Source organism: Carassius gibelio, chromosome B9 (assembly GCF_023724105.1).
Source record: "Carassius gibelio isolate Cgi1373 ecotype wild population from Czech Republic chromosome B9, carGib1.2-hapl.c, whole genome shotgun sequence".
Lineage (NCBI taxonomy): Eukaryota > Metazoa > Chordata > Actinopteri > Cypriniformes > Cyprinidae > Carassius > Carassius gibelio.
This window is the reverse complement of record NC_068404.1, coordinates 3,302,340-3,320,200: the sequence shown is the minus strand read 5'-3', so window position 1 is coordinate 3,320,200 and position 17,861 is coordinate 3,302,340. Positions and strand designations below refer to the sequence as shown.

At 36.2% G+C, this 17,861-nt stretch overlaps 1 protein-coding gene across 2 annotated transcripts in view; it reads left to right on the top strand.

The window, feature by feature from the left end:
• The window catches only part of LOC127964620 (kalirin), a 200,491-nt gene that overhangs the window by 102,158 nt on the left and 80,472 nt on the right, over positions 1-17,861 (top strand). For both annotated transcript variants that reach the window (XM_052564873.1, XM_052564874.1), the window contains exons 12-20: positions 2,669-2,838; positions 4,403-4,577; positions 6,185-6,380; positions 8,627-8,793; positions 11,007-11,126; positions 13,115-13,333; positions 15,828-15,977; positions 16,333-16,447; positions 16,610-16,725. In XM_052564873.1, the coding sequence (XP_052420833.1) occupies positions 2,669-2,838; positions 4,403-4,577; positions 6,185-6,380; positions 8,627-8,793; positions 11,007-11,126; positions 13,115-13,333; positions 15,828-15,977; positions 16,333-16,447; positions 16,610-16,725 (1,428 nt within the window). The remainder of the gene's footprint in view (positions 1-2,668; positions 2,839-4,402; positions 4,578-6,184; positions 6,381-8,626; positions 8,794-11,006; positions 11,127-13,114; positions 13,334-15,827; positions 15,978-16,332; positions 16,448-16,609; positions 16,726-17,861) is intronic.

The window sequence follows — 17,861 nt, the reverse complement described above, 5'->3', positions numbered from 1 at the left end:
TGGCAACCACTGCTGCCGTTTATTTTACCATCAATTTTATATTATTTATTTTATTTTATTTTTTTACAGTGTACATATTTCAGGTTTATGCTAGATAGTTTTGTGTCTGAACAAAATATAATGATGTTATGTTCCTTTAAATGGGTCATGAACTGAGAAATCAAATTTCCCTTCATCTTTTATAACAGGTCATTGTACTAAAACAGCTTATATTGAAGCCAGTCTTGCAAAATCACAGCTTGTGGAATGTGCCACTTTGTGACTTAATAGTGTGGATAAACACCAGCTCCGCAGAGGAAGATCAGCGCCTGCTTCTACATCACTGCCTGTCTAGCCCCGCCCACCGATTAGAAATTACTGCCTGTTTAGCCCCACCCACCTATTCTACATCTATAACAATTATATATATATATATATATATATATATATATATATATATATATATATATATATATATATATATATATATATATATATATACACATTAGGTTTATAATTTCCAGCTGCAATGGAAATAACCCTTTTTTATCTTGTTGTTCTGCTTCAGTGGTCTCCTAGCAATCTGAAGTGTATTTTTAATTCATAATGTGACCAGATTGCCCACAGATACAGTTACTATGGAAACCAAAGGGATGGCAACATCACATTTGTGCTTTTTAACTTTAGTAACCCTTTAAGAGAGGCATGCCATGTCAACTGTGTTTGAAACCAATGTAAAGTGAAATGAACTCTTGAAGTGGCATGCAGGCCATGTTTATTTCTGTAAGGAATCCCTTTATATCCTTGCTGTGTGGTTTGATTTAATGTATCCATTGTGTTTAGCTTTACCCTTACGTGGGCGATTTCCTGCATTCTAAAACTTGTCGTATGCATTGCTGTTCAGAGCTCTCGTGTGTGATTCACATGAAAAATATTCCTTCGTGTGTCTCAAGCCGCTGTTGGGGGAATCATCTATCATAAATATCACATCCTCCTGCAGAGCTGCTCTACGCCTGCAACATGTTAAAGCTAAACACGAACAGCCTCCTCACGGTAGATTTGGAAAGGCCTTATTCATCATTACAGGCTCTCGATCTGCATCTGGCAGAGCTGATGTTCCCACGCTCATGGAGAATCTGGGAATGTCAGGGATTGATCGGAAATTCTTAAAACATCATGGGAATTCTATACTCTTATCAAATAATCACGAGCGTCATGGCAATTCATTGTTCAAAGGTGTAAACACTGTGAAGGGAAATGTGTGTTTATCAAACATGCCTGTGTGACTGATATTCTCTGGTCCTGTTCAGTAACTCAATCCATTAGCAAGATTGGCTCCATGAGTTGTTTCTCATAAGTTAATTAATTGCGGGCAAAATTAATTCAAAGCATTTTAATTCCTCCTCATGGAACAGTGAGAATGTGTTAACAGAACCGTCAAAAGCAGCAGAAAGGTGACATACGTTTATTTATAGGGGAACCCCAATCATGGCACTCGCTGCATCAGTTCTGGTGGTTTTTGCTCATTCTTGATTTAAAAGAAAATGCACACAAATTGTTATGATATTGGCTCATGAAACTGTATATGTCATGATAAGATTATTTGGACATTATTTGGAATTAAATGTAGGGGTCCCTTCTTTCTTCTTCACTTCTGCTTATCAAGGCTAAACATATTTATTTATTTATTTATTTATTTATTTATTTATTTATTTATTTATTTTACCAAATAGACCATTCAAATAGTTGGGGTTATTAAGCATAAATAAATAAATAAATAAATAAATAAATAAATAATTTAAAAAATTATAACAAAACCAACAGGGTTTCAAAAAATTGGTAAAATTGTAAATACTTGTATAGCGCTACATCACTGCTACATCATGACATCATTGAATCAAAAATGAACTGACTTTAACTGGAAAACTGACTTTTTTTTTTTTTTTTGTATTCTCTTTGTGCATTATCAGCACGATTGTTTCCTGTTTAAGGTAAAGGTGGCTTGACTTAAAAGCTTCAAAAGCTTTCTGCTTTAAATAAATACAATCTATTTCATTAAAACTGTTTCCAATATTATTAATAAAAATAACTATTATTAATAACTGAGCAACAATAACAATTGATAATAGTAGCAGTGCAGCAAATCATAGAATATTAGCATATTAGAATGATTTCCGAAGGATCAAACCAGCAACATTATGTGTCCTGCACTGACCTGGAAACACGACACAACACAGCACTCCAGTGTTTGAGGGAATTTGGTTCTGATTTTTAATGAACTCTCTGAATCATTTCTATACTGTTTAATCTTTTAGACTGAAATGTTAAAAATGGAAGCAGCTTGAGTAATGAGAGCGTATATTTCTGGCTGCTCTCTAATATTGGATTCAGGACAGATTATTGTTAGATGAGCGTTATAATCTGTGCAGACAGGTCACTCCATCTCTGTAGAGAAGTTTAGAAACTTTTTTTAGGTCTTTGCAGGCGTAAGTGTGTTTCTGTGCTCGTATTTGGGTCAGGTTTGGACTCCACTGTAGAGAATAAATGTTAAATAAAAAGACAACTAAATAAAATACTTAAGTCTCATTGAAAATATAAATTTGCATTATATTTAGGAGGAATATCATGAGGAAATACTGTCACTGAAAGCCTGTGCATGTGTTGATGTGTATATATGTGTGTGTTTCAGCTGTGGACGTGGATGGAGGACCTGCAGAAGGAGCTTCTGGAAGAAGTTTGCTCTGATTCGGTGGATTCGGTTCAGGAGCTGATCAAACAGTTTCAGCAGCAGCAGACGGCCACGCTCGAGGCCACACTCAACGTCATTAAAGAGGGAGAAGACCTAATGCAACAACTCAGGTATCAACACACACCCACGAGTTTACACACTTAAAAATACTTTTCAAAATCTCTCTTTAAAAGGCTGCATAACAGATATTAAAATATTTTCCAAAAATAGACAAAATAACTTATTTTACACAAATTATCCTGCTCAAATGTTTACATACCCTTGATATAAACCTCTAAATGCAATGATCAGTATCAAAAATCAAATGAGTCTAAACTTTTAAACAGAATTAAATATCTGGAAGCTCAACTACATTTTGTCTTGTTGGATGTACAGGTACTATACAGTAAATTATGCATAATTACTTATTAACATAGTAACTTAAAAAGTAAGTAACCCTAAACCCAAACCCTAGCACTAATCTTAACCCTATAGTATTTGTTTGTGTAATTACACTTGTAACCCAAGTTTAAAGACATTCTATTCATCAGAATATGTAACAGCTTTGAGTGGCTGTCAGGAAATATTACTTAATGGTGTAGTTACAGCAGAAGCTTATTGAAATGTGCTCACCTGTCAAACATTGAGCCCTTGAACAACTAGTAAAGTGTATTTACAGTAAATATGGTGAAAAACTTAAGTCTACCAGTCAAACAGTGCTCAGTGTTCTGTGTTAAAATGAAGGAATTCTCTTTAAGGTTGATAGAAATGTTTATACACTGAACAATTGCGTCCCGGCAGAAAATTTTATTTTTTAAGTGTGCAGCATTGTGAAATGGTAATGGTAACACTTTATTTAAAGGTGTCTTTGTTATGCATGTTACATGAACTTACTAATATAGTAACAGTAAATTATGCATAATTACATGCAATTAACCCTAAGCTGTACTCTAACCGTATAGTACAGTAAGTACATGTAGCTCATTAATATTACTCAGCACTTAAATGTATAATTACACTGTAACAACGACTCCTTGCTATAACCCTTAACATGTATGCAACTGTAACACTGTTTTAAAAGCATAGCCATATCAATAAAACATCCCATGATACTAGAGTGTCATTTACTAAAGCCATCTGCATAAAGTTACATTCAGGCTCACAGAAAATTCCAGTGATAAGAAGACAGATTGAAAAATAAATGTATGTAAAACTGCCCCAGTTATTGCAATCAGTTGTAAGTGCATTAGTGCAAATGTGCTTCCAAATAAATTGTATCAAGTCTGTGCTTTTTTTTTGTGTTTTACACACTGTCATAGATATGATGTTTATAAATATTTAGGGTAACACTTTAGTATAGGGTCCAATTCACACTAATAACTAGTTGCTTATTAGCATGTCTATTATTAACATATTGGCTGTTTATTAGTGCTTATAAAGTACATATAATGCATGACATCCATAATCCTACCCAATACCCTAAACTTAACAACTACCTTATAAACTATTAATAAGCAGCAAATAAGGAGTTAATTGTGGCAAAAGTCATAGTTAATGGTTAGTTAATAGTGAGAATTGGACCCTAAAATAAAGTGTGACCATATTGGGTTGTGTATTTGCCAGAATATTTCTTTAGTATAAGCAAATTGTAATGGTTGTAGATTCCCCTAACCACCTAACACACTCTTAACACAGAGATTCAGCGATGAGCAGTAATAAGATGCCTCACACCAGCTCTATCGCTCACATCGAGGGCGTCCTACAGCAGCTAGACGAGGCCCAGGGCCACATGGAGGAGCTCTTCCACGAGAGGAAGATCAAACTCGACATCTTCCTGCAGCTGCGCATCTTTGAGCAGTACACCATTGAGGTGAAGTGTGTGTGTGTGTGTGTGGGTGTGGGTGTGTGTGTGTGTTTGCATGCTAGATGGATCATTTCAATCATTTTCCCCAGAGATTTAAGAAAAATTAACAAATAACTCTTGATCTTGAACCAAAACAACTGACACTGAGATAAATTGAAAAATAAGAGCATTTTAAAAAGTAAATATAATACTCATCCCACAAAGCATTGTGAATGATGAAATGGACTCAATAGAACCAACCTGTCCTCCAACCAATACACTCGTACAGGTCGTTTGTCCAAATCCCTGAAACACGACCCATCAGAGTGTATACTACAGCTGCGCCCCTATCGGCAAAAGGTTGTTTTCATATTAATGTTTTGTACTCTTTTACTTACTCTCTGGTTTGCGTTTCGTGTAGCTCAGTTAGTAGATTATTGCGTTATACCTTGATATGTAATTATGCTATCATGGGTTCGATCCCGGGAAACAGACGTGCACGAAAATGTATATGCTCAATAAATCATAATTTAGCATGATTTCTGTGAGGGTTAGGTTTAGGGGTGGGGTTAGGTGTGGTCATTCGAACGAATTAGCCACCTACAGTAGTAAAATATGTAGAAATACTGTGAGATCGGTGTAAAAAGCCCACACATTGCATTTAAATAAGTGTGCGTTTTGATTGGTAATGACGTTATATGTCAATTCATGACGACAGACGCAACGCGATACTATTATTAATTGTATGCCTGCTAGAGGGCGCTTCACTTTTAAACGTAAATATAGTTCGTAATAAGGTGCTTGAACAGATGACCTATATGGTCGTTTTTTGTTGGAGGACAGGCTCGATAGAACTGTTGACGCTAAATATAAAATACTATAAATTTAAAGCCATAAAATTCTCAAATATTATCTAACATATAAGTAGTTTGAGAGATTAGCTGTGTTTCCATTCACCTTTTCTTTATGCGCATTTTGGATGATCGCATAAAACAACGCTGGATGGAGCGTGAAGATGCTCATAAATTCTAAAGATTTGCATTAAAAAAAAAATATGCGCACAACTAAATGTGATAAACTTTTTATGATAGAAACACATTTACAGAATAAATTGCACCATGCACATTGAAAATGTCATGTGTTTTAGTCGTTCTGAAATGACTGAGGAATGTCTGTCATCAAAGTATTTCTGTATAATTACTTTCTTATATGGCTGCGTTCCCAAACAGAAGGCATCCACCTCTAAAAGCAATGACCGCATTTATTGTGTAATGTTTCCTAGTTTTCTTAGAGATATTTAGTGTCAGTTTATCAGGAAGTGACGATTTTGTTATCTTTGATTGAAGCCTTGCTTTATTCACAAATGTTTTATGCAATATTTAAATTTTGTGCATAAGTTAAATTTGCATATTTGGCTGGAAACGTAACTAATTACTGTTAAAAACAAAACAAAACTGTGCTTACAGATCATATATTGATGAAACCACTACTAAACTAAACTGTACTTAAATAAATTGTACTGTACCTTCATGACTATGTTTTTTTTTTTTAACACACTTAAGTATACTTGTAAAACGTACACTATGATGTAATAATGTGAAAGTGTCTCTCTAACTGTCTCTCCTGTCCTGCAGGTAACGGCGGAGTTAGACGCGTGGAATGAGGACCTGGTTCGTCAGGTAAATGAGTTTACCACAGAAGAGCCCAGTCTGGCTGAACAGAGACTCCAGCGGCACGCAGAGAGAAAACTGGCCATGAACAACATGACCTACGAGGTCATGCAGCAGGGTCAAGACCTGCATCAGTACATCATGGAGGTCCAAGCTTCAGGTGAGAGAGATGAAAAAGTTTTGTTGGTACCAACCACAGTGTGTTCCTGATGTATTTTGCACACAACAATGCCCAGGGGCTGGATTCACAAACTTCTTCTTAAAGAAAGAAGTTAAGGGATTTCTTAGGATAAATTCCAAGAGGTTTGTAGTGTAATTCTTAAAAATTCCAAAAACATTAAAATAAAAAAATGTCACTCCATACTTAATCATGACTGTTTATTGTTTCTTTCATCGTATGATTTCCGAGCACTCGTGCACATCCCTAGTCAGAGTATCATGTATTATATATAGCTAGTGCAATGCTGCAATGCCTAATTTTAAGTTAATTTGAAACAAACCAATAAATTCATTAAACATCACATCAATGGAGACAAACTTTGCAATTTTTTGTGCAAATCTGCACACACCTCCTTAGGGTTAGATTTAGGGGTGGACCTTCATGATGAGGTTTACTTACAAATATATATGCTTTCACACAAGTCAGATCATGCAGGTTTACATGAAATCATACACTCGTACAATACTCATGAAGTCGGATGATAAAGATATAGATGCAGAGGAGAGAGATGGAGACAGGAGAGTCAGGTGGCAGTGTGTCATTGATATATGGCAGTCCACAGAAACACAGCAAGATCAACCAATAGGATTCAGTCTCCTCTGTGCTGTGATCTCAAATGTGCGGCACTAATGATGCTCAGTACAAGCTTTCTTTTCAGTGTAAAGAAGTGAGTTATTAAAATGAAATGAGACAAAATGTCACCCCTTTATTCAGGGCTGTGTCTGTCTTTAACCCACATTTTCTCTTCCTCTCTACTCTTATCTTCATACCGTCCCTACGTTCAGCCCTGTGTCTCATAGATATTTTTAACACTGGGAACAGACTTCCTCTCCTCAAACTGCTGACCCAGCTCTCACCCCCCTCTTTCTCACACATGGATCTTGGCCGAGGACACGCTCTTATGTCCAGGCTTTGGACGCCGTCTGTTCCAGACATTACTGTGACAATCTCTCACACATGCCTGTGTGTCCGATGGCTGTGTCTGATTCTGCTGCTGGGACAACATTTACAATCACAGAAATCAAAGAAACTTTACTGGATTCTCTATATGCATATCAACTGTGATTCATTCATTCATACATTTATTAATTCCTAATTACTTAAACTAATCATCCCAACTGTAGTTCTAGTAAGAAGTAAACATTTTAAATATAATTAGAAATTCAAATTCAGGCAATTAATTTATTTGAATTATTTTTCAGTAAAATATATATAAAAATGAAAGATAGATCTGATTAGGAAAGGTAGGTCTGATTAGGTTAGGTTATGGTATGGTAGGGTAGGTTCGATTAAGTTAGGGTAGGTTAGGCTAGGTTAAGTTAGGGTAGGTTCGATTAGGTAAGGTTAGGTTAGGTTACGGAAGGTTTGATTAGGTTAGGTTAAGTTAGGGTAGGGTGGTTTTGATTAGGTTAGGGTAGTCTAGGTTAAGTTAGGGTAGGGTAGGCTATGTTAAATTAGGGTAGGTTCGATTATGTTATGTTAGGGTACGCTAGGTTAAGTTAGTGTTGAGTAAATTCGATTAGGTTAGGGTAGGTTAGGTTAAGTTAGGGTAAGTTAAGTTAGATTAGGTTAGGGTAGGTTCGATCAAGTTATGTCAGGGTAGGTTCAATCAGGTTAGGTTAGGTTAGGTTAGTTTAGGTTCGGCTAGGTTAGGTTAGGGTAGGTTAAGTTAAGTTAAGTTAGGTTAGGGTAGGGTAGGGTAGGTTAGGTTAGGGTAAGTTAGGTAGGTTTTATTAGGTTAGGTTAGGTATATATATATATATTTGTTTGATATTTCTGTTTATTTTTAAAGACATATTTTATTTGTTTATTGTTAATTCTCTGGTATACCTCATTCTGAATGATCAGTTGGATCATTCTGTGGTTGACGTATTTGTTCTTAGATTTATATTTTTTAACTTATTTGTATATTTAATTGGTTATCCTCACATTCCTATATGACTTCACACACTTTAAGTTTTATTTTGCTGACTCTACATAGTCCCTAAATTAAATTAGCCTTGAATGTTAATCTATGATATACTGTAGAATCTGAAAGAGGAGAGCGGATTTTAAGTGGATTTGAACTAGTGGATTTGAACTAGCTTCCACACTGCCACCCAGTGGTGATGAGCTGTAAACGTGTTCAGAAAATAACGATTCTGCAGGAATATCACCAGAAGTGTGTATTTTTTTGTGATATCCAGGCATTGAGCTGACTGGTGAGAAGGAGGTGGATCTAGCCACTCAAGTTCAGGAGCTGTTGGAGTTTCTTAATGAGAAACAGCATGAGCTGGACGTGAGCGCTGAACACACACAGAAACATCTGGAGCAGTGTGTGCAGCTGCGCCACCTACAGGCTGAGGTTAAACAGGTAACACACTGAATAATCAACACCCCGAATGACACTCAGAAACTTTAGAAAGGAGACAGAAGTCATGCACAGTAAGTGACTTCTATAGCAGCTCACTAAACACGTTCTCCAATATCTGCTTATCCCTCTCGATGCCAAAAGTGAAACTTTATCAATGGAAAATGCTTCTGCTGTTTGGCTACTCAAAGTTATATTTATTGTTCCGTTTTCTTCATATTCTTAGTGCAGTCTTGGGATAAAGTTCAAGTTCAATGTAAAAGTCTTTACTGTCACTTCAGTTTAATCTGCCCCTTGCTTAATAAATAAATACATACTGTGCATAAATACATACATAATTAATCATCCTGAGCCCAGACTTTGGACAGTATAGTATGTGTGTTTTCCGTTTACCCATATGGCCACGGCTCTTCAAAGAGGACTCACCCTCACTGATCCATTTATCAAAAATAATAAAATATTGGTTGATTATGAGGTTCCTTCTCTGCTCTCTCACGCTCTTGATGTATCACAGATCTGGGCTCTCGTGTGAGAGACATTCAGTGTGGCTTTCAGAGCTAATCTCAACCAGAGGGCCAAAGTGATGTCGCCAGGAACAGCCTTTAAGTGTCTGCCACTACACGAGCGCTAATGGAGAGAAATGAGCAGAGAGAGTTATGAATTCTGCTCAGTCTCCTCGGGATATCAGTCCACTCTGAGAGTCACATATTCAGATCAGACTGACAGACTGTAATATCATGCAGATGATCCAATCTAACTTCTCGCAAACACTTATTTCTGAGTGCACTTCAGATCAAATAGATAGATGAAAAAGTACTGCATGCACATGTGAAGTACTTCAATCAAGCAGCGTCTAGTGCATTATTTGACATTATATTTAAAGTATATATACATTAGTTAACCTTATATGGTTTTCAGTACATTCGGCAGTACACCACGGTCTCACTCCATCTCATCATATTTTGATGCTTGGTCAGGACACCTTGGCGTCTCTTTTCAAAGCACAGGCTCATTCATTGTTTTCAGTTGTTTGCCTCAATTTAATGGTTTTCATGCATTTGTATTAAATATAAATAATTTTATATAAATGTATGCTTTCAATATAAACAACATACAATATAAAACATGTAACAGAAAAATAAAAGTACAGTCACACGTATTTCTTGCAAAAACCAACCACAAACAAACTGTATAAAAGCATTACAAACATGTTGTGTTGCATTCCAAGTCTTCTGAAGCCATGTGATACCTTTATGCGAAGATGAGAGTAAAACACAAGGTTTTAATCGCTTAAAATGATCCCGATCTATTAACACGCTCACATTACGTCTCATTCAAAAAGATTCTCCTGTAGCATCATGCAATCGGTCATGAAAGAGCCAGTGGCTGACGAAGGCTTCTTCTGGCAGCATTTTCTGAATTTGCACACAGTTTCACGGCGGACTGAGGTGGCGATCGTGTCTATTCCATAAACAAATCAATCGTTCTTCCTCGAAAGACTTCTTTTTGAATAATTCTTGACAGTAGTTGTATCTGCCTGTTATATATTATGTCTTATTGACAAACGGTGGGTTAAGGGGCAGGGATTGGGTTACATTGAAAAATCACACCACAACATATCTGCAATAATGACAATATTTTTGCTCAATATATAATTTAATCATGACGATAAGCCTTTTGCGTCAGCATATTGATGCTAAGGGTTTCTTATTTAAAGCAATGGAGGACCCTGCATGCTGAGAAATAGGGGAACCCTGTACGTCATAAGTGAAGCCAAAGTGTCCTGACCAAGCGTCAAAATGTGACAAGTTGGAGTGAGCTTGTTTTGGTATTTCAAAGAAATTTGAATTATAAACTTGAATTTAAAGACATACTTAAATCATGCGTATATACAAAAAAAAAAAAGAAAAAAACATGTTCAGCTCATTGCATATAATGTAAATGTCAAATGTAATACATTTTAATATATTTCACTTAATACTGCTTGTAACAAATGTACAAAAAACACTACATTTACTGTAGTAATTCACATGCATGCATATTCTTAGTATATTATATTATTTAAAGTATATGTTTCCGTACTCTTTACTCTTTTTAAAAGTATTTCAAATTGTAATTCTTTTTCACAAAGATTTGTTGATGTATTGAATAAGGTCATGTTTATATTGTGTGCTGTGTTTCAGTGCTAAAGTCGTGTTTGTTGTGATGTGTGTTAGGTTCTGGGTTGGATTCGTAATGGTGAGTCTATGTTGGATGCCAGTATGGTGAACGCAAGTTCACTGTCAGAGGCCGAACAACTACAGAGAGAACATGAGCAGTTCCAACTGGCCATAGAGGTAAACACACACACACGCACACACACACACACACACACACATGAACACACAGGCTCTATCCCCCACTGTCTCAGTTTCTCTCTTTGTACATTCTGAACATTTTTTTTTTTTCGAAACTTTTATCTGTGATACATCTATAGTATCAGTACTTCAGCCCTGACCCTTACATAGATGAGTAAAGTCCATTCAACCATCCTTCTCTCTCTCTCTCTCTCTCTCTCTCTCTCTCTCTTTCTTTCAATCTCTCTTGTTCTTTTTTAAAGGGCATATGAAGGAAATAGAAAAACAGGAGTAGTCTACTATATGCACATCTCCTCTCTTGAGTTTTAGTCCAAAACCTTCCTTCTATGTGCCCTCGGCATACAGTTTAACACTGAGGGATGTATGGAAGTGATTACTCTGAGGATATTCCAAACAGATCCAGCAGGAATTGTTCATTCATAAAATTTAACACAGGGATCAAAAACATTCTCCTGAAGGATTTATGACCCACAGACAGTCTAGAGCGGCTCCACTGTTTTACTGCAATTCACGGCTTTTTCTTTGGAGAGTGCTGTGTAAACTTGGTGATATAAGAGCAGATTCTGGCAGACAATATTCACTCTCAATCATTTTAGTGTTAAGATAGTTTTCAAGTAAAGCAAAGGTATGACTCATGCTTTATGCAATCGGTCTGTGTCTTTCAGTACAGTAGTCGTGTCATTCATCACAGGACTTGGCAGTGGTCTCTATTTCCTGCTTTGGACAAGGTTCTACCTGCACAGCTCTGCTAGTAAATGTCCATAGCTGACTATTAATATTTTCCTTCACCATGACAATGCCAGCAGACAAAACACAGGCCAACGTCTGACTGTAGAAAACCTAGTCAGCTGTCAGCGGTCTGGAGTAGGAGGGCTGCTGGACGATGTCCCATAAAAGATGCTCAGATGATCTACTCTAATAGTTATTTACTTTTAATTATCTGTCTCCTTTAATTCTTGTGATTTAAGAGTTTATTCAATTTTATTTAAGTCAACTATTGTTTTATATATGCTGCCTTAAAATGGGCTGGAAATGAAAAAAAATAAATAATCACGATCAGAATTACTAGAGGCAACAGCAATAATCAAAAGTTTATTGTCAAGCAAGAACATATTGAAAAATACAAGACAAATGGCATTGGTAACACTTTAGAATAGGGAACACTTATTCACTATTAACTATGAATTTCCCCTCATAAATTCCTAATTTGCTGCTTATTAATAGTTAGGAAGGTAGTTGTTAAGTTTAGGTATTGGGCAGGACAAGGGATGGAGAATAAGGTCACATAGAATAAGGCATTAATATGTGCTTAATTAGTACTAATAATTGGCTAATTTTATATAATAGTAATATGCATGCTAATAAGCAACTAGAAGAGACAGTCTCAACCCAGCAGGTTGAGTAGAAAAAAATAACCCACCATTAAAAACTACCCAGCACCTGCGAAAAAATATAAAAAATAACCTAATAAAATGACCCAACAGGCTGAACCCAGCTTTTTTCAGTGTACACGGTGAAACTCTGGGTATCTTGTGTGTGATCTGAAGTAATGTTTCTGTTATATTTCATGAGAAATTGGTTATTTGAATCAATAATTCTGCAAATGCAAGGTTTCTTTAAGTTTTTCACATTTGACTTATGTGTTTGGACGTTGTGAAAAATGACATCAAGGTTCTGAAATTGGCGACGAAATTAATGCAAAAAAACTGTAAATGTAATGCAGTGAAAAATATAATATTTTGTTTAACCCAACCTTCTGGGCAGTAACCCAACCGCTGGGTTTGTCCATATTTTACCCAGCGCTGGGTGGTATTTAACACATAATTTTTTGTACAGATGCTTTACCTAAATGTATGCAAAAATACTTCATTACGGTCCACCACTGTATGACAGTGGCGTGGTTAGTGCCACCTCCAGGCTAAGGTATATTTAACTTGCTGTTCTTTGTCTCTCTTCTCTCCCTGTAGTCTTTGTTCCACGCCAACTCTCTTCAGAAGACCCATCAGAGCGCACTGCAGGTGCAGCAGAAGGCCGAGATCTTGTTACAGGCCGGACACTTCGACCCGGAGGCCATCCGCAGCTGTGCTGAGAAGGTGGCAGTACATTGGCAGCAGCTCATGCTGAAGATGGAAGACAGACTCAAGCTGGTTAACGCCTCTGTAGCCTTCTACAAGACATCAGAACAGGTGATGAGAAACACACACACACACACACATATCAGCTGATCCTCTTGGCTTCTGCATCACTTCACCATTGCTGATACAACCCTAGAAGACTTACAGTACTACAAAAGACAGCCAGGTGTCCCAAGATTAGTTTCAGTGGCACATTACCAATGTGAAAAAGTGGGTGCTTATTGTGTTGAATACACATTATGGGTGTGGAAATTTCTGCAGGTGATTTATTAACAATGCGCAAATTACAGAACACAGATGCAACATCTTACTTACATATCAACCAACATAATATACCAAGCACAGTGCAAATTATCATAGTCGTGAATAGTGTTGTCACAGTACCAAAATTTCAGTATTCGGTACCGATACCAGTGAAAATCCACGGTTTTCGGTACCAATTTCGGTACCAAAGCAAAACACAAAAATATGCTAATAAAAAAAAAACTTTTATCTCTAAAAATAAAACCAACGACATTCTTTATACTAATATACAATTGTGTTTAAAGTTTTTCTACAAGTAATATAATTATGAAAAAAAGTAAACAAGTTTCACCCACATTTAATTTCTTTTAATTAATGAAATTTAAACACATTATATTTTTTGTAAATAAAGGGGATTTGCTATTAAAATTAAAACATGGAAGAAATATAAGTTTTATGAATTCTGTCAACAGTAGTAGCAGTATCACATACATTCTACTAAATAACAGTAATATTTCTAACACAATGCCTTTATGTAAAAATTAACTTTTATTTTGACACTGGTTTTAGTCAAATGAAACGGTAAAATGCTTGTGAAGTGACTCACAACAGTTGTGGTGTTGTTTATGTATTTATGTCCTCATTGAGATGACAGATGTTGAAATTACTGCAAGCATCACACGCTTCAATCTATGTAGTAAACAAACCCGCACATCTCTGCCATTCATTCATTCACACAGAGACGCGCAGAACATTGATTCATATTTCAACCAACATTTGCGGCTTAACATTTACAGATACTGGTCCATATGGAGATTTGATTTGATTAATTTATGCTAACTTTGACAAATTCCATGACTGTCCATATTAAAGCTGAAATAGGGAACTTTTGATGCTCTAGCGGTTAATAAACAGAACTGCTTGCGTCTTGCGGAAGAACATCGTAGCCGGATCTACTTCTCTCTGTTTATGTCTATGAAGAATCACAAAGGTACTGGGTTACTCCGCCGCGGTATCCCCGAAGCAATCTAAAAAATTGCTTCGGAAAATGGAAAATGGATTCATGGTGTACTCGCTTATTATATACATTTTTCTACATTTTGAACACAAACAAAGTTACGGACCGCAGCTCTGATTGGTTATTTTTTACCGGGAGTGATGGAGTTTCTGCAAATGGCAATAGGAGCACTGGGAGGAGCCAGAGGAGCTTGATTTTTTTTACAGATTATCTGTCTCATATTCTACTATCAGAACATAATGACAGGTTTAATAAATATGTAAAAAATATTTTTTTTTTACAAAAGTTCCCTACAGCACCTTTAATATGTAAGTTTAATTTTCATGACTGGATTTTTTGATTCTGTCCATGTTTTCTACTTTACGGAAATTATAACTCTGTATGCGTTAAGAACCGGGTTCACCGGGTACTCTGTACCGCCGGTACTTAAAGAAACCTGGTACCGTCACATTTTCATTTTTTTAGTACCGACTTGGTACCGAAGTACCGGGTATTTTGACAACACTAGTCGCGAATAAACAATAAAGCAATAAATAAACCACAGTATGTTGAAAAGAACCAGAGGCCTAAAAATGAAGAATAGCTAGAAGTTTTGATTAAGCTGGTATTGCTTGATTCTTAGTTGAGGGTTCCAAGTCTTCTATTTCCTGAAGCAAATTAAAAATAACATGACTTGGCAAATGATATGTTTGGACAATGTTTTCTTCTTGCTTTCTAAATAAATTAATACATGTGGAGAAAAAATCCTTTCCCTTCTACCACACGCTCTCTGTAACAAAAATAATTGCAGCCTTTTCAAGCACAAAATAGAATTCTTCACTGCACATCTTTAGTAAAACCTGACTATTTTAATTCCAGAAGATGGTTTGCACTGGCACAAGCTTTTAGTAAAACTGGCCCTAACTGTCCAACAACTTTCCATTCAGATTGTACTTAAGTATATTCCTTCCAAGTATATTATCTCATACTAAGTACTCTTTTTAAAAGTATGCTATGATTATGCATAGTAAGGGGACACTTGATGGTTCAAAAACTCTCCCATTAAGCAAGAACCATGCTGGGGTCTAGTCTCCAAAACAATTTCATAGTTTTATAATAAAAGATTCAATTTAAATGTGTTTTAAGGTGTCCTTGTTACACAAATTTAATATACTTACTATTATAATAACACTTAATAATGCATAATTACATGCAAGTAACCCTAACCCTAAACCTAACCCTAACCATATAGTAAGGTCAGAACCCTGCGTCATGCTAAATGTCATGCGAATGGCTTATTCACAGGTGTGCAGCGTGCTGGAGAGTCTGGAGCAGGAGTACCGCAGAGACGAGGACTGGTGTGGAGCCCATGATAAACTGGGATCTTCAGCAGAGATGGATCATGTGCTGCCGCTCATCAGCAAACACCTGGAGCAGAAAGAGGCTTTTCTCAAGGTCACCCTTAAACTGAACTGAACTGATCTCTCAAAATCTCTATCAGTATCAGTCAGCACAAAGTTACCAACTTTATAATGACAATCAATCACAAAAGAGTCTCTTGCAATCTCCTGTTGAGAAATCCAGCATGTTTTGAAGCATGAATGCTGGTCTAAGCTGGTCATGTGTTGGTCATGTGATGGTCCTGAGCTAGTTGCATAGGACTAGCTTAAACCAGCTCAAGCCAGCAGCCATGCTTCAAAACATACCTAACCAGCATATGCTTGATTTTTCAAGAACATTTAGATCAGAGGATCTCTAATGTAATAAAGAGGCTCTGTTTTAGATCTGTAAAGTCTGCTGTGTTCCTCAGGCATGTACTCTGGCCAGGCGAAATGCTGAGGTTTTTCTGAAATATATCCACCGGAATAATGTCAGCAGTCAGGGATCATCCAGCAACCCCCGCGGCCCTGAGCAACAGGTCAAAGGTCAGAGCTTCAAAGCTGATAAAATCACAATCTGATGAATATGTCTCCATCTTTTAATATTCTCTTTTTTTTTTAGCTTAGAATTCTTTATTCTTGATATATCCAGTAATTCATTTATTAATGTTTATAATTTGTCATGTGTGATGTGGTGCGTTTGTACAGCCATCCTGAATGAACTGCTGCAGAGGGAAAACAGAGTTCTGCATTTCTGGACCATGAAGAAGCGGCGTCTGGATCAGTGTCAGCAGTATGTGGTGTTTGAACGCAGTGCCAAACAGGTGAAAACACTTCACTGTGTGTGTGTGTGTGTGTGTGTGTGTGTGTGTGTGTGTGTGTGTGTCTTTGCAGACTCTATACTGCACTTTTTTTAGTTTGTGTTTTTATCTTCATCTGCATGAAAGTGTATGAGGTGTGCTTTTGTGAAGACATATAGAAGACACATTATTGACATTAGTGTTAGACAGCATACTGTAGTATGGAGTTGTATTTCTGTGGAATGGACAACCGATGCTGTGAGACGCAAAGTGACACACTGGGTCAAATGATGTAGTTCAGATTTAAAAACATCCATTGAGAACTTCTCTATTTTGTTGTGCTTCTTCTAGCTTTTTGTAAATGGTCACTAAAAAATATTCTTCCTATTTAATATTATTTCCTATTTAAGATATTAAATGAGCTACAGTAAGTATTTAGCGTCTTAAGATATTTCATATCTTATATGAATAATTCATAAAAAAAAAAAAGAAAAGTCAAGATAAAATAAAAAATAAATAAAAAAAAGTTAGATTGGTTAGGAACAGGATTAGGGCAAGGCAAGACAAGGTAATGAAACCATCTCAAGATTGAAGTCATTATAATATGTTCCATGTTCACTTTATTTATAGAGCACATATTAATACAACAGATGTTGACCACAGTGCTGTACATGAGACAATACAGAATAACAATAAAAACACACTATCATAACAACACACAAACACAAATAAAACCTCAGATTCAATGGGCCAATTGGTAAAAAACAGTTTCACGACTAACACCGCACTCATGTTGTCACACCCCTGGGGTCTCATTTATAAAACTCTCTATAGATTTCATCCTAAAAGTGTTTTAAACAATTTAAATAAAAAAATAAATGTATGCAGTTTTGCTGATGAACATCGTTTAGCCATTTTTTGTGGAAATTTTGAAGATTATTCTCAAAAAAATCTGAAAAGTATATAGTCCTGGCCATTTTCACAGCCTCAAAATAACAGAATAAACTCGTTAAATTAATATACGTTAATATACATTAAGCTCTGACATATTTGGAAGAATAAAGGTAAAATGCTGGCAGAAATACTGTAGTTCCATTCAGATAATTTGTTCACACATTCACTTTATTGTAATATTAGAACATTCTTCATTGGGTTCTTTG